This window comes from Leptodactylus fuscus, chromosome 1 (genome assembly GCF_031893055.1).
Source record: "Leptodactylus fuscus isolate aLepFus1 chromosome 1, aLepFus1.hap2, whole genome shotgun sequence".
Classification (NCBI taxonomy): Eukaryota; Metazoa; Chordata; class Amphibia; order Anura; family Leptodactylidae; genus Leptodactylus; species Leptodactylus fuscus.
In genome coordinates, this window is record NC_134265.1 from 233,975,115 (window position 1) to 233,998,670 (window position 23,556).

Sequence of the window (23,556 nt, forward strand, 5' to 3'; positions counted from 1 at the left end):
TGGCATTATCTACGGCTGCAAGACACCTGCTGTGGCTAAAGCCCTGGAGGGCAGATAAGATGTCTAAATTCAACTTATGCGCACTTCCGTTTGAACTGAGCAGGCTCTTTGAGAGTCCCAGGTTCGAAGCCTGCCGGGGGCGGCATCTGCGGGGAGCTTGTGTGTTCTCCTAGTGATTGCTTGGAGTTCCTCCCATTAAAGGGGGCAACACGGTGGCTCAGTGGTTAGCACTGTAGCCTTGCAGTGCTGAAAGGAGCTGGATACCATCATGAAGCAGTTAGCAAGGGGAAGAGTCTTCCCCAGAGCTCTAGGGGGAGGGCTGGTCTTTCACAGAGGGAGAAGATTCTCCAGATCATGTGGGTCCAGAGGCTCTTTTTAGAGGCGCCTTGGAGGTCAAGGCAGAGGGGCGAATTGACGCACCCGAGAGGTAGAAAATGACCTTCAGACGACCGCTCTCCCCTCCCCCCTCCCCTCGTGTCCAACCGCCCTTTGGGAGGTCGGCTCTCCCACTTCGCAGCGGCGTGGAGCCGTCACATTCAGGACCCAGGGGTCCTCCAGCTTGTGTAGCTGAGCTACAAAATGAAGTTCACTTCACCCACCCGACAAGTTTGTGAAAACCCGCGTCTTATTTGATCACAAGCAGGTTCTTCTATAGAACGCCGTTCAGGAGCACCTGGACAAAGGCGCTCTAGAACCGGTGCCTCGGGCAGAGCAATCAACCGGTGTATACTCTCCAGTGTTTCTAGTATCCATAACATTGGGAGACTGGAGAATGGGCCCAACAGATGGCCCAATGACAAGGAAACCACCAGAAGACCCCAGACCACCGGAAAGACACACAAGTCTTCAGGTCGTGACATATACCTATGAAACACTGACGGAAAGCATTTTTCATATGGGTACGGTGGAAGCAGAAAGTGCTGTGGATGAACACTGCGGAGAAAAAAAAAAAAAAAACGCAACGCGTTTACGCTGTGGTTTCTCCCGTGCTTTTATAAATGGCCGATTGAGATCTCTCAACCACTATGTCCTCAAGACCCGTTTCCGGATGGAGACTATCAGGTCGGTGATACCTTTTCTGCACTGAGACAGGGTTGTCACCCTAGATTTAAGGGACGCATATCTACACGTCCCGATTTTTCCGCCACACAGAAGGTTCTTGAGGATCGGGGTTGTGCTGAACGGTACTCTGTGTCATCTGCAGTTCACAGCTCTTCTGTTCGGAATATCCTCGGCCCCCCACACCTTTACAAAGGTCGTGGGCCCCGGTCGTTGCAGCTCTTCGGCTCCAAGGTATATTCATCGTACCGTACCTAGATGATTGGCTGTTAAAGACCCACTCAACAGAGGTTCTCGCGGCCCACCATCACCTTCCTAGAAGAGTTAGGCTGGCTTATCAATTGGCAAAGTCAGTGGTCATCCCCACCACCAGAATCCAGTTCTTAGGATTCATTGTGGACTCTCAGAGGATGGAGAGATCTCTTCCTCACAATCGGAAGGAGAAGATTTGTCGGGCGGTACAACATCTGGCGGTTACGCGGGAGGTTCAGGTGAGAACCACAATGAAGGTCCTAGGTTTGATGTCAGTAGCTGCGGATGCAGTTCCATGGGCACTATGGCATATGCGACCACTACAGAGTGAGATCCTCAAGGTATGGAGCCGCAGCCCCTTAGGGCTGATGAAGCCTATCCAGTTGTCCATCAGTACCCGTCAATCACTGCAATGGTGGTACCAACCAAAGGACGGGAGGTCCACGGTCCAGCCTGACTGGACCTTGTTGACCACGGATGCTTCCCTCCACGGATGGAGGGCACATCTGGGGAGACCCTGGCACGAGGGACATGGAATCATCAGGAAAGTTCCCAGTCATCCAATTGGCGTGAGCTGTGCGCAATTCACCGGGCCCTGATGCACTTCTCCCATCTCCTGCGCGGCAAGGCAGTGGAGATCAGGATGGACAACACTATGGTGGTCCTTCATATAAACAAACAGGTAGGTACGAGGTCGCCTCCTCTTTGCAGGCTGACGGATCGGATCTTCACACGGGCAGAAGTGAATTTAAGCCACCTCAAAGCGGTGCACATAAAGGGACACTTGAACATACTGGCAGACCAGCTCAGCAGAGGCCTCAAAGTTTCTGGCGAATGGTCCCTAAACCGGGATGTCTTCCTGCGTCTGACACGGATATGGGGTCTCCCCGAGGTGGATCTGATGGCCACCCAGTACAATGCCAAGGTGGAGAAGTTTTGCTCCCTCTATCGGGAAGACAATCCCTTGGCAGTAGATGCCCTCTCAATACCTTGGAGGTTCAGGCTGGCGTACATCTTCCCTCCGGTCCCCATGATAGCAAAGGTATTGGCGAAGATCAAACCGGACCAGGTATCGGTGATTGCCATCATACCGTTCTGGCCAAAGAGGGCATGGTTTACCCACCTCATGCAGATGAGTCGAGGGAACTACTGGAGGCTTCCGATTCTCCACAACCTGGTAACCCAAGGCAACTGGCTCTGCCAGGACCTGGAGAGGTTCAACCTGACAGCCTAGAGGTTGAACGCACCCTATACGGACATGGAGGATTATCCCAGGCCGTTCTGTCAACACTGGCCTGTTCAAGAGCAGAGTCCACGAACAGGAGCTACCTAAGGATTGGTAGAATCTATCGCCAATGGTGCTTGGTGAACCACCGGATGAGTACATCTTTGGATTCGGTTCTGGAAATCTTACAGAGTGGCCTGGAGAGGGGCCTAACTCCTGCTACACTAAAGGTACACGTGGCCAATCCTTGAAGGGGGCCGCGAGGCTTCGGCCTTCCATCCAAGCCCCAGTTCCGCAATGGGACTTGGCTACGGTACTTCAGGGGCTGTGTGTAGCCCCATTCAAACCTCTGGAGGAGGTGGACCTAAGGTTTGTATGTTATAAAGTGGCCTTTCTATTAGCAGTGACCTCAGCAAAGAGGACTGGAGAACTGCAGGCCTTGGCGGCCTCAGGGCCTTACTTGCAATTTTTCTCTGATTACAATTGAGATATCTTCCTGGCTTTGTTCCTGAGGTCCCGTCGGACCGTAATATTAGTCATGTGATCTCCTTGCCTACCTTTTTTCCCTCCCTTTCCTCCTAGGAGGAGGAGAGGTGGAACACATTGGATCTGGTCAGATGCCTAAGGGTCTACCTAGAACGAACCAGACCCTAGAGGAAAGCGGAGAATTTATTTATAAATTTTTCTCGTAGGTATAAGGGAGAAAAAGCATCTAAAGCCTCCATATCAAGGTGGATTAAGGAGGCCATCTACCATGCCTTTCATACGCAGGGGTTATCCCCTCCGGAATTTGTTTGTGCCCACCCCACTGGGGCGGTCGCTGCTACTTGTGCAGAAAGGTGTTCGGTCTCGCTGGACCAAATATGTTCAGCCGTGACCCAGAGCTCACATTTAACATTTATCAGACATTACAAGCTAGATTGGCGCTCCACGGAAACTGTAGCTTTCGGGTGCTCTGTATTATCATCAGTATGCCAGGAGGTCCCTCCCTAGGGGGGGGTTTACTTGCTACCTCCCCATACGTTGTGCTGCTGTTTGGCGCAGGGGAATGGAAGATTATGTAGATAATCTGTTTTCCCATAGTCCAAACAGCAGCACAAGGCTCCCTCCCTTTTGTTTTTCTCTTTGGAAGGTCCTTCGGAGATACTTTAGGACTAACACAATGGGGGGGAGGTCCTCTGTCCTTCTTATAGGGGGAAGGCTGATGTAATTAAAAATTCCACCTGTCCTAAATTGCTCACAGGGGGCAGGAATACCCCATACGTTGTGCTGCTGTTTGGACTATGGGAAAACAGATTATCTACATAATCTTCCATTGTTCCTCTGTATGTCTACTAACATGTAACAGTAACAAGTCATAAAGTAAGACAAGTCTCGAAATGAAAACTAATCTAATAAAATACCCAGAGACATGATAGCAAACCTTATACAGAGGATTTCACATTTCGCTTGGTCACTTTCTAAGAGTCTGGTACCATAGATGATGTTAATTATTGATCACTTATGGTGGCATCAGATGATGATCTGCAAATCTTCTATTTCAGGTAAGGGTGATCTTGCTTAACTGGTGTGCATGGTTTTTAAGGATGAGAAAACCTGGAGAAAACAGAAGACCTATCCCCTGTAAGTATATATACCCGAATCACCACTCAAGTATGAGCAGCATTGAAATGAACATTGTAACTGGGCACCAATCTACCAATGGCAACATCCTATACTGCGGTTACCACAACCTAGAGAGTCCTTGCTGCCCACCTAACAGTGACTCCGGCGTCATGTGTGGAAGAGTAACATGCCCCTCTCTGGAAGACAGTGATCTTATCCAGAAGAAATGTTTAAGAGAGTGCATGCCCGAAATAACCAAGATACTAGAAGAGGTGCAGTACATTGCCAGGCGCTTCAGAGATCAAGATGAAGGAGAAGAGATATGCAGTGAATGGAAGTTTGCTGCCGCAGTCATTGACCGTTTGTGTCTTGTAGCATTCTCACTTTTTGCCATTATCTGTACAATTGCAATCTTGATGTCGGCACCGAACTTTATAGAGGCTGTATCCAAGGACTTTACATGAGGGGAAAAAGCTAAATGGTTTTGCTACAAGGACAAAAAAAAAAATATAAGAATTTCGATGTTCTTGCTTGTTATGTCTTCAGCCGTATAACAATTGAGAAAAATAACTGTGTGTTGGTGAACAAATACTATTTTAAATATCCTACCAAGTAGAGACTTGAAAATTGAAAGGTGTCTTAAAGGGATTGTCCAGTTTCAGCAAATATGTTATTGTTTGTATAATGAAAAATTTTTCAACCTATTTTTCTGTATCAACTCCTCACGGTTTTGTAGATCTCTGCTTGCTGTCATTATTTGTTTACTTTTAGTGGATAAAAATCAGTCCATGGTCATGTGATATACAGTCCATGGTCATGTGATATATAGTCCATGGTCATGTGATATACAGTCCATGGTCATGTGATATACAGTCCATGGTCATGTGATATATATATAGTCCATGGTCATGTGATATACAGTCCATGGTCATGTGATATACAGTCCATGGTCATGTGATATAAAGTCCATGGTCATGTGATATACAGTCCATGGTCATGTGATATACAGTCCATGGTCATGTGATATATAGTCCATGGTCATGTGATATACACTCACCGGCCACTTTATTAGGTACACCATGCTAGTAACGGGTTGGACCCCCTTTTGCCTTCAGAACTGCCTCAATTCTTCGTGGCATAGATACAACAAGGTGCTGGAAGCATTCCTCAGAGATTTTGGTCCATATTGACATGATGGCATCACACAGTTGCCGCAGATTTGTCGGCTGCACATCCATGATGCGAATCTCCCGTTCCACCACATCCCAAAGATGCTCTATTGGATTGAGATCTGGTGACTGTGGAGGCCATTGGAGTACAGTGAACTCATTGTCATGTTCAAGAAACCAGTCTGAGATGATTCCAGCTTTATGACATGGCATTGCATTATCCTGCTGAAAGTAGCCATCAGATGTTGGGTACATTGTGGTCATAAAGGGATGGACATGGTCAGCAACAATACTCAGGTAGGCTTTGGCGTTGCAACGATGCTCAATTGGTACCAAGGGGCCCAAAGAGTGCCAAGAAAATATTCCCCACACCATGACACCACCACCACCAGCCTGCACCGTTGATACAAGGCAGGATGGATCCATGCTTTCATGTTGTTGACGCCAAATTCTGACCCTACCATCCAAATGTCGCAGCAGAAATCGAGACTCATCAGACCAGGCAACGTTTTTCCAATCTTCAATTGTCCAATTTCGATGAGCTTGTGCAAATTGTAGCCTCAGTTTCCTGTTCTTAGCTGAAAGGAGTGGCACCCGGTGTGGTCTTCTGCTGCTGTAGCCCATCTGCCTCAAAGTTCGATGTACTGTGCGTTCAGAGATGCTCTTCTGGCTACCTTGGTTGTAACGGGTGGCTATTTGAGTCACTGTTGCCTTTCTATCAGCTCGAACCAGTCTGGCCATTCTCCTCTGACCTCTGGCATCAACAACGCATTTCCGCCCACAGAACTGCCGCTCACTGGATGTTTTTTCTTTTTCGGACCATTCTCTGTAAACCCTAGAGATGGTTGTGCGTGAAAATCCCAGTAGATCAGCAGTTTCTGAAATACTCAGACCAGCCCTTCTGGCACCAACAACCATGCCACGTTCAAAGGCACTCAAATCACCTTTCTTCCCCATACTGATGCTCGGTTTGAACTGCAGGAGATTGTCTTGACCATGTCTACATGCCTAAATGCACTGAGTTGCCGCCATGTGATTGGCTGATTAGAAATTAAGTGTTAACGAGCAGTTGGACAGGTGTACCTAATAAAGTGGCCGGTGAGTGTATAGTCCATGGTCATGTGATATACAGTCCATGGTCATGTGATATACAGTCCATGGTCATGTGATATACAGTCCATGGTCATGTGATATATAGTCCATGGTCATGTGATGAACACATTGTTGCACAGCTATTAAACAAGAAATGACATCAAGAAGAGATCTAGAAAACCATGAGAAATTGATAAAGTATACTGGAAAATTGTACAAATTTTCATTATACACACAATTGTATTTATTTGTTGAAACTAGACGACGCCTTTCAATGTTGCGGATAACTGTACATATGTTAGTATTAGCAATGAGCAATGCTTGGCTTTACATACGGTACAGTCTTACCCTATTTAATGCAGACCATCAGTAAAAACTGAGACACAATAAAGTGATATGAGAATAAGGATCACCACAATAAGTGTCACAGTGTTTCACAATGCATATTACTGCAGCTAATGGAGCCGTATTGTGGTCAAAGAACCAACTGAGCCTCATTATTACTAACATTAACGTTAATAAAAAGTTAATTTTTTTTCTTGTCTGGTTCATTTTTATTAGAAAAGTGTGTGTTTGATTCCACTTTCAGTATAGGTATTATAGGGGTATAGTTAAAGGTAGCGCTAGGAATAGCACCCAGGTAGCAGTGCCTGGGGGAAACCAAAAGGTCGCTCAGCTATATAAGAACACATTAGAGTATCAATGGTTCATTGTAGGTGTAGAGGCCTGCAACAATTTACACCAATTGCATTCCACGTAATTCCAGACCAGTATTTAGATAACTATATCTGTTATTGCTTGGTGTTGCTAAACATGCTAAAGAGTTCTTACATGTAATTTATATATCTGAGAATATGTAGATAGATGCAAAAAACTTTCATTTCTCTTTCCCTTTGAGTACAGATGTGTTCTTCCTTAATTTTCTGTGACCGAATATATCAACACATTAACCTGAATGGTGGATCATGTTAGCAGTTCCACTTCAACACATTCATTTGAATTGCTAGGCAGAGCTTTCCTACTCCCTTCCCCCGCCCCCTCCTTATTTTTTACTCACTGCCACCTATGTTGTCATTACTATTCCTGTACTAAAACATCATAATGTAACAGAACATAGAGGTCACAAAAGAGGTGCTGCCATTATTGAAATCAATGGCAGAGGTGCCACAGTCACAGGGATAGATCAAAGTGGGACCGCTGCCTATTATTTATTTTATTGTAGACCCGCAAATGACACAAGGGAAGTCACTGGCCACCAATTCATTTGAATTGACAGGCAGCTCCAGCTAACATGTTTCACTTGATTTTTAAGGATTGTGACAGAAACCCCTAAAAGTTGCTAAATTTGTATATGGAATGCAATGAGTTTTTCACAGTATGCTACCAGAAACTGATATGCTATCTATGCTATATGTATGGTCTGGCCACCCAGGGTCTCCTTGACCAATTGATAGCAGGTTATCTTGTCCAGTGAGAAGTCATAACAGACATTTACGTTGCTTACAAATGGTACAATTGATTCATATATAATGTTCATTATGATTTACGCCATGTTGGCCCCTGGTCTAAAATGGTGAAAAAATGTGGTGACGGTCATTTTTTGCCAGAAATTGTCAGAATTCTGGTCTTTTTATTAGCAAACCTGTCCCAGTGTGTGTAACAATGCTGTATAAAAAAAGACACTTTGTTATTGGGAATGTTGAAACCTCTTCATCCGTTTGCAAGTCATAATTGCCAGTAAAAAAGGCAATTTTCCTCAATAAATATTTAATTTTGCATGTTAAAAGGATTGAGACTGATGGTGTTGTAAAGCTTTTAGAACTACATTCAATTCCCACTGCAGAGCAGAAATAAGGTCTGATATGTTACACACCTTGAAAGACTTGTTTATCCCGAGGTATTAAAGCTACTCTTATACAAGAAAGTACTCCAAAGAATCCAGACAACGTAGCAAATCAGTACTTTCTCTTAATATAAGAAGGTGTAGAACAGAATAATAATAACTGTAACATAACTATATAACAATATAATAACTATAATAATAACTATAAGGCAGACAGCAGGATGCTGATAAATATATCTTTAAGTTTGTGTCATTGCATCCACATGGCTGTGCGACTATTGCAGTTCAGCACCATATATTTGTATAGGGAGATTTCGGACACAAGACTTTTATTCTGATCCTGGATAACCCAAGTCTACCAAGTTTATGGCCAGCTATTAATTCAGAACGATCACCAATTTCATTATATTTGTTTGTGGACATGGCTAGAATTATGGAGAAAAGAATGCAAAAAGTAAGGCGAGTCATATCATCACACAAAACAAATATTTATTATCGACATGTACATAGCAGTTTGGCACTTTGTAAGAAGGTTCATGTATGAAGTTATTCATTGAGCTGGCAGAGCAGGGCCGAGCCCTTTGATATCCAGTAGTCGCTCGGTCTTTTTGAAGGTAGGAGCACGGTAACCACAAAGTTAGTGGAGTGACCTAGTAAAACAAAACAGGAGCAGATAAATGCTTTAATAACACAGTGAAAACACACACAAAAAGCTGTGATCAGGTCATACTGGAGTAACCAATACAGGGTTAGAGTCCTACTTTTTTTGGAAATGGTTTTCCAGTGTAGATTTGGAACATTGCCTCTAAAAACAAAGGACATCTCAGATCACAGTCAGTCTCATCTTCTGTTCTCTTCTCAGTGTAAATCTGGTAATGGGTACTGTGTAGAGATGAGTGAACACTGTTTGGATCAGCCGTTCCGAACAGCACGCTCCCATAGAAATGAATGGAAGCACCTGGCACGTACACTTTGCTGGAAGCCGGTCGCCGTGCCAGGTGCTTCCATTCATTTCTATGGGAGCGTGCTGTTTGGAACGGCTGATCCGAACAGTGTTCGCTCATCTCTAGCACTGTGGCCAATTATTTCATGGTAGATCATGGTTGTTAGTTCTGCCTCAGTTACTGTCAGGGTACGTACACACACTCAGGTTTTATTGATGCAGTATTGATGCAGTTTTTGAAGCCAAGACTAAGTGTGGATCATAAACAGTGAGAACCTTTCAACGATAGATGCTACTTCTTAAAGGGAACCTGTGAGGTACTTTTTTAACCCCCATACTGCATAAAGTAGTGACATATTCTTTGTGTCTCACCCTTCCTTGCTGAAAAGTCAAGATATAATCTATTAAAATATTGTGCAAATTTCTACTACCTAGGGGGTGGGCAGCAGTTTCATCAAGTCACGTTACGCATATTCAGCTGCCTCTACCTGGAAGTACCACCACCCCAAAAACTTTTATACTTGACGTTTCAGCAACAGAAGTCTTTGTGAAGGACACCACATGATGTTGTATATGCTGGGGTCAGTTCAGGTTGGAAAACACATCCAATAGGTCACTATTAACTTTCACCAATCAAACCTAAAAACGTAGGAGATTGATGGCAGAAAAGACCCCCCTTGTCCATCTAGTCTGCCCTTATATTTCCATTTTATCTTACAGGTATCTTAGGGTACTGGTGTTTATTCCAGACACGTTTACATTCACTTACTGTAGATTTTCCATCCACATCTGCTGTAAGTTTGTTCTGGGTTTCAACTACTCTTTCAGTGAAATAATATTTACAGACATGCTTCTGATCCCCCTCCCCCTCACCTCCTACAAATAATTTCAGATTGTAGCCCCTTGTCCTTGTGTCTAGTTTTCCTTAAAAGCACTACCCTCCTGAATCTTATTTATACATTTAACATGCCCCCTCCCCTTCTTTCCTCAAGTCTATACAGAATCATTTCTTTAAGCCTCTCCTGATACGTTTTATGATTCAGACCCTCCACGATTATTGCAGTATGCCTTTGCACCCATTCTGTTTTGTCTATGTCTTTTTGTAGGTGCAGTCTCCAGAACGTGACACAGTGGGAAAAACCTATTAACCCAACTTAGTTCTCTTGTCTAGTTGAGTGTCAATATGGAGAACCATTGAGTGTCAATATGGAGAAACTTTGGTGCACAGTCTTTTCTTGCGCCAAAGATGCAGCGCATCCCTCGTTCTACATCTTACTGGACACTTTTTTGTGAAGTGTTTGAAGTGAGGTGAAAAACAGGGCAGGCCAGGGCGTTCCTGACTGGTGTAGGTCTCCATTCTAGCACACAAGGGTGACCTGATTTATTAACAGGCCGAAACCTCGTAATAATTCAGGAGCACCTTGCACCAGTCGCAGACTTTATTAAAGCTAGCATAGAAAATGTCAGTCTTAATAAACTCCCCCATATTCCAGATATGGTCTAAATAACAATGTATACAGCAGGATCCCAATCGCTTTCTTCCTACTAGTTATACCTCTAGCTAGACAGCACTTACCATCCCTGCTGTACTCTGCATTCATTTTGAGCCTGTCCAAGATCTTAGATCCTTCTCATCTGAAGTCCTGGCCAACACAAAATTGCCAATACCATATTTGGATAAAAGGTTCCTTCTACCTAATTTTATATTTGGAAACTTTGAACTTCAGTTTCCATGGTTTAGACCACTCATCCAGAAAATCTAGATGTTCTTCCCCTCCAAGAATATCAACCCTATTACATACTTTATCCTTACAAACCTTACAAAAATATAAAAAAGAATAGGACAGGAGAGACCCCTGAGGAACACTACTTGTGACTTGTCTGTCCTCAGACTGCACCCCATTAACAGCCCCCCTCTGAAATCTATTTATAAGCCAACTGCAAATCCAATGAATTATCAAGGGAATATAGTCACAGATACAAATATGCCTTTAGTATTCAGACCCATTTAAATTGCAAATTTGTTCATATGCAAATTTAAGGGAAAATGCTTTAGGGGGAAGGGGTCTGGATTTCAGTTTCAGCTCTAAAGCACTTTTGGCCCTATTTACATATAAAACAACGATTTACAGAGGGACTGCAAAGCTGAATAAACAGAGACAGATTTGCAGACTCATCTCTTCTACTGTGTGCTTGGATTAGGTTTAAAACTAACTTGCTGCTGACAGACTCCCTTTAGGTCTAAATTTCAATCCACTCTTGGGTTTGGCATTCAAAATCTGCATTAAAATACCCGAGTGTGTGCCCTTATCTTGGAAGGCGCAGCAACAGATAGACAGCTGTATTAGGCCTCATTCACACATCTACTTCCGTGTGAAGTCAGTGCTATTCACAGACAGACCTCCACTTTGCTTATTTAGGGGTGGATTGCTGCCCGTAGTTGATCCACTTTTCACATATATATGTTTCTGGGTCCATAAGAACAGATGTCTCACGGATGCCATCCATTTTTTTACAGACCCATAGACTTTCATTATTAAAATGTATCCGTAAAGCACTGGTGAAAAAAAGGATGTAAATATCAGGAAGAAGCTTATTATTAACTGGTCACGCCATTTTTTCAAATGACCTTAAAGGAATCTAGGCTAGGAGAGAACTTGGATTCATTGCAGTGTACTAGGCTGGAGCTACACAGCGACATTTGTCACGTGATTTAAAATCGCATCAAAGTAAAAGAAAAACAATTAAGTTCTATGATGTTGCATGTGACAAGCGACTTGCTACAACGGCAACATGATAGTCATACAAATACAAGTCATATGGTTGCCATGATGAAGGATCTAATCCGAAACGCGTAGGCTAATTTTTCATCTGTGATACGCTAAGTCAGCTGTTGCGGTTACTTCATGTACATGGACTGAAAATTTTAAGGATGTAACAATAAAAGTCGAAGGTTTTTATATAATATATCCGGAGAGTGCTGGAGTTTTCTTCATATTTTGGTTTGAGTGCCGAGAAGAGTCCATCGGTATCCGTGCATCCCGGACTATGAAATTTGATATGACAAGTGGGTGAGCCGGTCATTTGTATATTTATACAAAATTTACATTGCTTGCCAATGCTACATGCGACATTGCTCCCATAGGCATGAATTGTGTCACATGCAGTAACCAGCTTTGCGGTAATTTTGCCTACTGTCCAGATTTTTTTTTATATTCATTTCTGCAGATAGTTACTTGACATCTTTAGGCCCCACATAGCAAAGGGCAGCAAAAAATGCTGCAGAAAAACGCATCAAGTTTTCTTTCCACAGCGTTTCCGCAGTTATAATTGACATGCTGAAATTTACAAAAACACAGCTTTTCTGCTGCTTATTACTTTTTGTAATGTGTGGATGGTATTAGTCAGAATCCTAACCACTTTGCAGGTCTGTAATGTTTTCGCAATGTGGGCCTTCAGCCTAAAATTTTTAAAAAACAACAAACAATCGCAGACGCAAGGATGTTGCAGCAACATTGAAATATATTTTGTCGCACAATTTTAATTTGATTGTGCAGCTAATGTCACTGTGTGGCCCTAGCCTTAACCAATGTCTTCCTCATACAGCAACTTAAACCTGTAGTACAAAGTGATCTGCTTCGTAGATTTAAGGTTAGAGCTACATGGTGACATTTGTCGCACATTTAAAAATCGTGCAACAAAAGCACAATGTGATTTTTCTGCAAGGTTCACTGGACATGTATGCATCTTGTGATGTCGCTTGTGACACTGACGTATGACAAAGTTAAACAAGGTTGAATTTTTGTGTAACTGTCGCTTCGCCATATGACACGTGTTGCATGCAACAATATCGAAATGAATAGCTTTTTTTGTTGTGCAACTTTAGTGCGGTTTTAAGTCGCTGTGTAGCCCTATCCCTATAGGTTCTATTCAATAGATAGCAAGAAAGCATTTTAGCTGGTGTGCCGCAGCAATAAAACAAAAGATTTTTGTGATTTCCTCTGATGTCCCTTAAGCCTTATGGGTAGATGCACATATAAAATTATTTGATGTGGATTTTGCTAATTTCATCCATCTCATTGTGGGAATTGTCAGCACAGACTTTACCTGCTTCAAAGAATTGACATTCTGTTGATTTTAAATCCAATTTCCGCACTGAAAAAAATCTGCATTGTGTACATGAGCTTTAAAAAAAATCTTGCTGACATAAACACTATGATATTATGCTGCAGATTTTCTGCATGAAAACCAATGTGCCAAGAAGGCATACAATCTGCAATGTATGATTGTAATCTATAATGTTTAGCACACACGTTATATTAATATCTAGACCATTCTATGCAAAAATAAAACAATGTGTCATGTCAGGTGATTTTTACATTACCTGTGGTAGACAGTGTGCCAGCCCTCGCACCAGTTTTATAAAGTGGTGCTTGATATAGAGAAGGACTGGGCGAATAGTTCTGCTGGGGCTCAAAATGTACTACAGGCAACATTGGGTTCATTTGCCTAGGGAGTGCGTCTTCTATCACCATATTGTCATCATCCCAGCGACTGGCATCCATGAACATCCCATGTACCAACACTCCATCTTCAGGACTAGGCAACTACAAAAGATGTGATTGCAAATGTGTTATCTGTTGATAAGTGATTATAGATACATCATAATTCAGGCAGATTCATAATCCAACTTACCATGAGTGTGATACCTAGAGATAAATGGTTTGTGTAGTTCAGAGTTCATTATTAGAGATGAGCGAACAGTGTTCTATCGAACTCATGTTCGATCGGATATTAGGCTGTTCGGCATGTTCGAATCGAATCGAACACCGCGTGGTAAAGTGCGCCATTACTCGATTCCCCTCCCACCTTCCCTGGCGCCTTTTTTGCTCCAATAACAGCGCAGGGTAGATGGGACAGGAACTACGACACCGGTGACGTTGAAAAAAGTAGGCAAAACCCATTGGCTGCCGAAAACATGTGACCTCTAATTTAAAAGAACAGCGACGCCCAGCTTTGCGTCATTCTGAGCTTGTAATTCACCGGGGACGGAGGTTTCCGTCCAGTTAGCTAGGGGTTAGATTCTGGGTAGGCAGGGACAGGCTAGGATAGGAAGGAGAAGACAACCAACAGCTCTTGTAAGAGCTAAATTCCAGGGAGAAGCTTGTCAGTGTAACGTGGCACTGACGGGCTCAATCGCCGCAACCCAGCTTTCCCAGGATCCTGAATGGAATACACTGTCTGTATTCCCGTATACCCGATATATACCCCGATACCCGTTCCAACGGTGTGCCCCCCCACCTTCACCCCAGAAATACCCTGCAAGTCCCCTAGCAATAGAATTGGGGCTATATACACCCACAATTTTTACTACTGGTATACAGTGCCATTGTCTGACTGGGAATTCAAAGAATATATTGGGAATACAAATACCCTCATTTCTTGCTACTGCCATATAGTGCCAGTGTCTGACTGGGAATTCAAAGAATATATTGGGGTTACGTGCACCCACAATTTTTACTACTGGTATACAGTGCCATTGTCTGACTGGGAATTCAAAGAGTATATTGGGAATACAAATACCCTCATTTCTTGCTACTGCCATATAGTGCCAGTTTCTGACTGGGAATTCAAAGAATATATTGGGGTTACGTGCACCCACAATTTTTACTACTGGTATACAGTGCCATTGTCTGACTGGGAATTCAAAGAATATATTGGGGTTATAAATACCCTCATTTCTTGCTACTGCCATATAGTGCCAGTTTCTGACTGGTAATTCAAAGAATATATTGGGGTTACGTGCACCCACAATTTTTACTACTGGTATACAGTGCCATTGTCTGACTGGGAATTCAAAGAGTATATTGGGAATACAAATACCCTCATTTCTTGCTACTGCCATATAGTGCCAGTTTCTGACTGGGAATTCAAAGAATATATTGGGGTTACGTGCACCCACAATTTTTACTACTGGTATACAGTGCCATTGTCTGACTGGGAATTCAAAGAATATATTGGGGTTATAAATACCCTCATTTCTTGCTACTGCCATATAGTGCCAGTTTCTGACTGGTAATTCAAAGAATATATTGGGGTTACGTGCACCCACAATTTTTACTACTGGTATACAGTGCCATTGTCTGACTGGGAATTCAAAGAGTATATTGGGAATACAAATACCCTCATTTCTTGCTACTGCCATATAGTGCCAGTTTCTGACTGGTAATTCAAAGAATATATTGGGGTTACGTGCACCCACAATTTTTACTACTGGTATACAGTGCCATTGTCTGACTGGGAATTCAAAGAGTATATTGGGAATACAAATACCCTCATTTCTTGCTACTGCCATATAGTGCCAGTTTCTGACTGGGAATTCAAAGAATATATTGGGGTTACGTGCACCCACAATTTTTACTACTGGTATACAGTGCCATTGTCTGACTGGGAATTCAAAGAGTATATTGGGAATACAAATACCCTCATTTCTTGCTACTGCCATATAGTGCCAGTTTCTGACTGGGAATTCAAAGAATATATTGGGGTTACGTGCACCCACAATTTTTACTACTGGTATACAGTGCCATTGTCTGACTGGGAATTCAAAGAGTATATTGGGAATACAAATACCCTCATTTCTTGCTACTGCCATATAGTGCCAGTTTCTGACTGGGAATTCAAAGAATATATTGGGGTTACGTGCACCCACAATTTTTACTACTGGTATACAGTGCCATTGTCTGACTGGGAATTCAAAGAATATATTGGGGTTATAAATACCCTCATTTCTTGCTACTGCCATATAGTGCCAGTTTCTGACTGGTAATTCAAAGAATATATTGGGGTTACGTGCACCCACAATTTTTACTACTGGTATACAGTGCCATTGTCTGACTGGGAATTCAAAGAGTATATTGGGAATACAAATACCCTCATTTCTTGCTACTGCCATATAGTGCCAGTTTCTGACTGGGAATTCAAAGAATATATTGGGGTTACGTGCACCCACAATTTTTACTACTGGTATACAGTGCCATTGTCTGACTGGGAATTCAAAGAATATATTGGGGTTATAAATACCCTCATTTCTTGCTACTGCCATATAGTGCCAGTTTCTGACTGGTAATTCAAAGAATATATTGGGGTTACGTGCACCCACAATTTTTACTACTGGTATACAGTGCCATTGTCTGACTGGGAATTCAAAGAGTATATTGGGAATACAAATACCCTCATTTCTTGCTACTGCCATATAGTGCCAGTTTCTGACTGGTAATTCAAAGAATATATTGGGGTTACGTGCACCCACAATTTTTACTACTGGTATACAGTGCCATTGTCTGACTGGGAATTCAAAGAGTATATTGGGAATACAAATACCCTCATTTCTTGCTACTGCCATATAGTGCCAGTTTCTGACTGGGAATTCAAAGAATATATTGGGGTTACGTGCACCCACAATTTTTACTACTGGTATACAGTGCCATTGTCTGACTGGGAATTCAAAGAATATATTGGGGTTATAAATACCCTCATTTCTTGCTACTGCCATATAGTGCCAGTTTCTGACTGGTAATTCAAAGAATATATTGGGGTTACGTGCACCCACAATTTTTACTACTGGTATACAGTGCCATTGTCTGACTGGGAATTCAAAGAGTATATTGGGAATACAAATACCCTAATTTCTTGCTACTGCCATATAGTGCCAGTGTCTGACTGGGAATTCAAAGAATATATTGGGGTTACGTGCACCCACAATTTTTACTACTGGTATACAGTGCCAATTTCTAACTAGGAATTCAAAATGCGCAAGGCTCCCGGAAAGGGACGTGGACGAGGCCGTGGGCGAGGTCGGGGGAATGGTTCTGGGGAGCAAGGTAGCAGTGAAGCCACAGGGCGTCCCGTGCCTACTCCTGTGGGGCAGCAAGCATTGCGCCACTCCACAGTGCCAGGGTTGCTTGCCACATTAACTAAACTGCAGGGTACAAACCTTAGTAGGCCCGAGAACCAGGAACAGGTCTTGCAATGGCTGTCAGAGAACGCTTACAGCACATTGTCCAGCAGCCAGTCAGACTCTGCCTCCTCTCCTCCTATTACCCAACAGTCTTGTCTTCCTTCCTCCCAAAATTCCGAAGCTTTACAGAACAATAACCCAAACTGTCCCTGCTCCCCAGAGCTGTTCTCCGCTCCTTTCATTGTCCCTCAACCTGCCTCTCCACGTCACGATTCCACGAACCTAACAGAGGAGCATCTGTGTCCAGATGCTCAAACACTAGAGTCTCCTCCATCTCCGTTCGATTTGGTGGTGGATGACCAGCAACCCACCCTCATCGACGATGATGTGACGCAGTTGCCGTCAGGGCATCCAGTTGACCGGCGCATTGTGCGGGAGGAGGAGATGAGACAGGAGTTGGAAGAGGAAGTGGTGGATGATGAGGACACTGACCCGACCTGGACAGGGGGGATGTCAAGCGGGGAAAGTAGTGTGGATGTTGAGGCAGGTGCAGCACCAAAAAGGGTAGCTAGAGGCAGAGGCAGAGGTCAGCAGCTTAGGCGAAGCCAGGCCACACCCGGAATCTCCCAAGATGTTCCAGTTCGTACCCAGCCCCGAAAAACTCCCACCTCGAGGGCACGTTTCTCGAAGGTGTGGAGTTTTTTCAAGGAATGCGCCGAGGACAGATATAGTGTTGTCTGCACAATTTGCCTCTCGAAATTGATTAGGGGCTCTGAGAAGAGCAACCTGTCCACCACTTCAATGCGCCGTCATTTGGAATCCAAGCACTGGAATCAGTGGCAGGCAGCAACGGCAGGACAAAGGCCGCCTGCCGTTCACGCCACTGCCACTGCCTCTGCCTCTGCCTCTGCCACTGCCACTGCTGACTGTGCTGGCGATGCACTCCAGAGGACGAGCCAGGACACCACTTCATCTGCCTCCGCCACTTTGTTGACTTCTACCTCATCCTCCCCTGGTCCTGTCTTATCTCCTTCTCCTGCACCATCAAAGGCACCATCAGGCGTTTCTTTACAACAACCCACCATCTCTCAGACATTGGAGCGGCGGCAGAAATACACTGCTAACCACCCACACGCGCAAGCCTTGAACGCCAACATCGCTAAACTGCTGGCCCAGGAGATGTTGGCGTTCCGGCTTGTTGAAACTCCCGCCTTCCTGGACCTGATGGCAACTGCGGCACCTCGCTATGCCGTCCCTAGCCGTCACTACTTCTCCCGGTGTGCCGTCCCCGCCTTGCACCAGCACGTGTCACTCAACTTCAGGCGGGCCCTTAGTTCCGCGCTTTGCACAAAGGTCCACTTGACCACCGACGCGTGGACAAGTGCATGCGGACAGGGACGCTACATTTCACTGACGGCACACTGGGTGAATGTAGTTGAGGCTGGGACTGCTTCCCAAACTGGCCCGGTGTACCTCGTCTCCCCGCCTAACATTCCTGGCAGGGACACGAGAAGAACACCCCCCTCCTCCTCCTCCTCTACCGCCTCCTCCTCCGCCACCGCCTCCTCCTCCGCCACCGCCTCCTCCTCCGCTGTTAGATTGACCCCAGCTACGAGTTGGAAACGTTGCAGCACTGGCGTTGGTAGACGTCAGCAGGCTGTGCTGAAGCTGATCAGCTTGGGGGACAGACAGCACACTGCCTCCGAGGTGAGGGATGCCCTCCTCGATGAGACGGCAATATGGTTTGAGCCGCTGCACCTGGGCCCAGGCATGGTCGTTTGTGATAACGGCCGGAACCTGGTAGCAGCTCTGGAGCTTGCCGGACTCCAACATGTTCCATGCCTGGCCCACGTCTTCAACCTAGTGGTGCAACGTTTCCTAAAGAGCTACCCCAATGTTCCAGAGCTACTGGTGAAAGTGCGGCGCATGTGCGCCCACTTTCGCAAGTCGACAGTAGCCGCTGCTAGCTTAAAATCTCTCCAGCAACGCCTGCATGTGCCACAACACCGGCTTTTGTGCGACGTCCCCACACGCTGGAACTCAACGTTTCAGATGTTGAATAGAGTGGTTGAGCAGCAGAGACCTTTGATGGAATACCAGCTACAAAACCCTAGGGTGCCACAAAGTCAGCTGCCTCAGTTTCACATCCATGAGTGGCCATGGATGAGAGACCTTTGTGACATCCTACGGGTCTTTGAGGAGTCCACAAGGAGGGTGAGCTCTGAGGATGCGATGGTGAGCCTTACAATCCCGCTCTTGTGTGTTCTGAGAGAATCCCTGATTGACATCAGGGATAACTCAGATCACACAGAGGAGTTAGGGATAGCATCCGATCCGTCACAGCTGGAGAGTAGGTCCACACATCTGTCCGCTTCACTGCGTTTAATGGAGGAGGAGGAGGAGGAGGAGGAGGAAGAAGAGTTGTCCGATGATGTGATGGTGATACAGGAGGCTTCCGGGCAACTTCGAATCGTCCCATTGTTGCAGCGCGGATGGGTAGACATGGAGGATGAGGAGGAAATGGAGATTGAACTTTCCGGTGGGGCCAGAGGAGTCATGCCAACTAACACTGTGGCAGACATGGCTGAGTTCATGTTGGGGTGCTTTACAACCGACAAGCGTATTGTCAAAATCATGGAGGACAACCAGTACTGGATCTTTGCTATCCTTGACCCCCGGTATAAAAACAACATCTCGTTTTTTATTCCGGTAGAGGGGAGGGCCAATCGCATCAATGCTTGCCACAGGCAATTGGTGCAGAATATGATGGAGATGTTTCCAGCATGTGACGTTGGCGGCAGGGAGGGCAGTTCCTCCAGTAGGCAACCAAGTTCTCACCGGTCCACACAAACGAGGGGCACACTGTCTAAGGTCTGGGACACCTTGATGGCACCCCCTCGCCAAAGTGCCGCCACGGAGGGTCCTAGTGTCACCAGGTGTGAGAAGTATAGGCGCATGTTGCGGGAATACCTTTCCGACCACAGCCCTGTCCTCTCCGACCCCTCTGCGCCCTACACGTATTGGGTGTCGAAGTTGGACCTGTGGCTTGAACTTGCCCTATATGCCTTGGAGGTGCTGTCCTGTCCTGCCGCCAGCGTCCTATCTGAGAGGGTGTTCAGTGCAGCCGGTGGCATCATCACTGACAAGCGCACCCGTCTGTCAGCTGAGAGTGCCGACCGGCTCACTTTGATAAAAATGAACCACCACTGGATAGAGCCTTCATTTTTGTGCCCACCTGTGTAAAGCACCCCAACATGAAACTCCATGTCTGTACTCAACCTCTCCAATTCCTCCGCATCCTCATACTCATCCACCATAAGCGTTGCACAATTCTGCTAATACTAGGCTCCCTCCAACATGATTTCCCCCAACTCTGCTGGTTAGAGGCTCCCTCCACCCTGATTTCCACCAACTCTGCTGGTTAGAGGCTCCCTCCACCCTGCTTTCCCACAACTCTGCTGGTTAGAGGCTCCCTCCACCATGAATTTGCCCAAACTGGGCTGTTTAGAGGCTCCCTCCACCATGAATTGGTCCAAACTGGGTTTTTTAGAGGCTCCCTCCACCATGAATTGGTCCAAACTGGGCTGGTTAGAGGCTCCCTCCACCATGAATTGGTCCAAACTGGGCTGGTTAGAGGCTCCCTCCACCATGAATTGGTCCAAACTGGGCTGGTTAGAGGCTCCCTCCACCATGAATTGGTCCAAACTGGGCTGGTTAGAGGCTCCCTCCACCATGAATTGGTCCAAACTGGGCTGGTTAGAGGCTCCCTCCACCATGAATTTGCCCAAACTGGGCTGTTTAGAGGCTCCCTCCACCATGAATTTGCCCAAACTGGGCTGGTTAGAGGCTCCCTCCACCATGAATTGGTCCAAACTGGGGTTTTTAGAGGCTCCCTCCACCATGAATTGGTCCAAACTTGGCTGTTTAGAGGCTCCCTCCACCATGAATTGGTCCAAACTGGGTTTTTTAGAGGCTCCCTCCACCATGAATTGGTCCAAACTGGGCTGGTTAGAGGCTCCCTCCACCATGAATTGGTCCAAACTGGGCTGGTTAGAGGCTCCCTCCACCATGAATTGGTCCAAACTGGGCTGGTTAGAGGCTCCCTCCACCATGAATTGGTCCAAACTGGGCTGGTTAGAGGCTCCCTCCACCATGAATTTCCCAAAACTTGGCTGTTTAGAGGCTCCCTCCACCATTAATTGGTCCAAACTGGGCTGGTTAGAGGCTCCCTCCACCATGAATTTGCCCAAACTGGGCTGTTTAGAGGCTCCCTCCACCATGAATTTGCCCAAACTGGGCTGGTTAGAGGCTCCCTCCACCATGAATTGGTCCAAACTGGGCTGGTTAGAGGCTCCCTCCACCATGAATTTGCCCAAACTGGGCTGTTTAGAGGCTCCCTCCACCATGAATTTGCCCAAACTGGGCTGGTTAGAGGCTCCCTCCACCATGAATTGGTCCAAACGGGTTTTTAGAGGCTCCCTTCACCATGAATTGGTCCAAACTTGGCTGTTTAGAGGCTCCCTCCACCATGAATTGGTCCAAACTGGGGTGGTTAGAGGCTCCCTCCACCATGAATTTGCCCAAACTGGGCTGTTTAGAGGCTCCCTCCACCATGAATTGGTCCAAACTGGGTTTTTTAGAGGCTCCCTCCACCATGAATTGGTCCAAACTGGGCTGGTTAGAGGCTCCCTCCACCATGAATTGGTCCAAACTGGGCTGGTTAGAGGCTCCCTCCACCATGAATTTGCCCAAACTGGGCTGTTTAGAGGCTCCCTCCACCATGAATTTGCCCAAACTGGGCTGGTTAGAGGCTCCCTCCACCATGAATTTGCCCAAACTGGGCTGGTTAGAGGCTCCCTCCACCATGAATTGGTCCAAACTGGGCTGGTTAGAGGCTCCCTCCACCATGAATTTGCCCAAACTGGGCTGTTTAGAGGCTCCCTCCACCATGAATTTGCCCAAACTGGGCTGGTTAGAGGCTCCCTCCACCATGAATTGGTCCAAACGGGTTTTTAGAGGCTCCCTTCACCATGAATTGGTCCAAACTTGGCTGTTTAGAGGCTCCCTCCACCATGAATTGGTCCAAACTGGGCTGGTTAGAGGCTCCCTCCACCATGAATTTGCCCAAACTGGGCTGTTTAGAGGCTCCCTCCACCATGAATTTGCCCAAACTGGGCTGGTTAGAGGCTCCCTCCACCATGAATTGGTCCAAACTGGGCTGGTTAGAGGCTCCCTCCACCATGAATTTGCCCAAACTGGGCTGTTTAGAGGCTCCCTCCACCATGAATTTGCCCAAACTGGGCTGGTTAGAGGCTCCCTCCACCATGAATTGGTCCAAACGGGTTTTTAGAGGCTCCCTTCACCATGAATTGGTCCAAACTTGGCTGTTTAGAGGCTCCCTCCACCATGAATTGGTCCAAACTGGGGTGGTTAGAGGCTCCCTCCACCATGAATTTGCCCAAACTGGGCTGTTTAGAGGCTCCCTCCACCATGAATTGGTCCAAACTGGGTTTTTTAGAGGCTCCCTCCACCATGAATTGGTCCAAACTGGGCTGGTTAGAGGCTCCCTCCACCATGAATTGGTCCAAACTGGGGTGGTTAGAGGCTCCCTCCACCATTAATTGGTCCAAACTGGGCTGGTTAGAGGCTCCCTCCACCATTAATTGGTCCAAACTGGGCTGGTTAGAGGCTCCCTCCACCATGAATTTGCCCAAACTGGGCTGGTTAGAGGCTCCCTCCACCATGAATTGGTCCAAACTGGGGTTTTTAGAGGCTCCCTCCACCATGAATTGGTCCAAACTGGGGTTTTTAGAGTCTCCCTCCACCATGAATTGGTCCAAACTGGGGTTTTTAGAGGCTCCCTCCACCATGAATTTGCCCAAACTCTGCTGGTTAGAGGCTCAATCCACCCTGATTTTCAAAACAAATGTTGGTGCCAACCTCAACTTACTACAAGGGCCAAATTCACTGCTGGTGACAAGCTCTCCTCACTGCAAGTGCCAAATACACATGTTTCAAGGTGTTTTCCTACTGTCAGAGAGGTGGTATTGAGTGTGTAAAGTGTGTAGTTGTTAGGCTGTGATGTTGGGGTAATAGAGGGTCTTTGGTGTGTTAGATGCCCCCAGACATGCTTCCCCTGCTGTCCCAGTGTCATTCCAGAGGTGTTGGCATCATTTCCTGGGGTGTCATAGTGGACTTGGTGACCCTCCAGACACGGATTTGGGTTTCCCCCTTAACGAGTATCTGTTCCCCATAGACTATAATGGGGTTCGAAACCCGTTCGAACACACGAACATTGAGCGGCTGTTCGAATCGAATTTCGAACCTCGAACATTTTAGTGTTCGCTCATCTCTATTCATTATGAATGGATTATGAGTTTGGATTTTTAATCAAATCGGAACATTTTG

General features: G+C 45.7%; 2 protein-coding genes across 4 annotated transcripts in view; one reads left to right on the forward strand and one right to left on the reverse strand.

Annotated features, from left to right (window-relative positions):
- Positions 1-4,615, forward strand: part of LOC142216493 (neuronal acetylcholine receptor subunit alpha-7-like) — a 170,533-nt gene extending 165,918 nt beyond the window's left edge. For all 3 annotated transcript variants that reach the window (XM_075284368.1, XM_075284375.1, XM_075284381.1), the window contains one exon: positions 4,081-4,615. In XM_075284368.1, coding sequence (XP_075140469.1) covers positions 4,081-4,605 — 525 coding nt within the window. In that variant the 3' untranslated portion in view covers positions 4,606-4,615. The remainder of the gene's footprint in view (positions 1-4,080) is intronic.
- Positions 4,616-8,750: 4,135 nt separating this feature from the next.
- Positions 8,751-23,556, reverse strand: part of DNAH6 (dynein axonemal heavy chain 6) — a 285,907-nt gene continuing 271,101 nt past the window's right edge. The window contains exons 75-76 of the mRNA XM_075284265.1: positions 13,573-13,795; positions 8,751-8,895 (exon numbers count right to left, since the gene is read on the reverse strand). Of these exons, the coding sequence (XP_075140366.1) occupies positions 8,792-8,895; positions 13,573-13,795 (327 nt within the window). The 3' untranslated portion in view covers positions 8,751-8,791. The remainder of the gene's footprint in view (positions 8,896-13,572; positions 13,796-23,556) is intronic.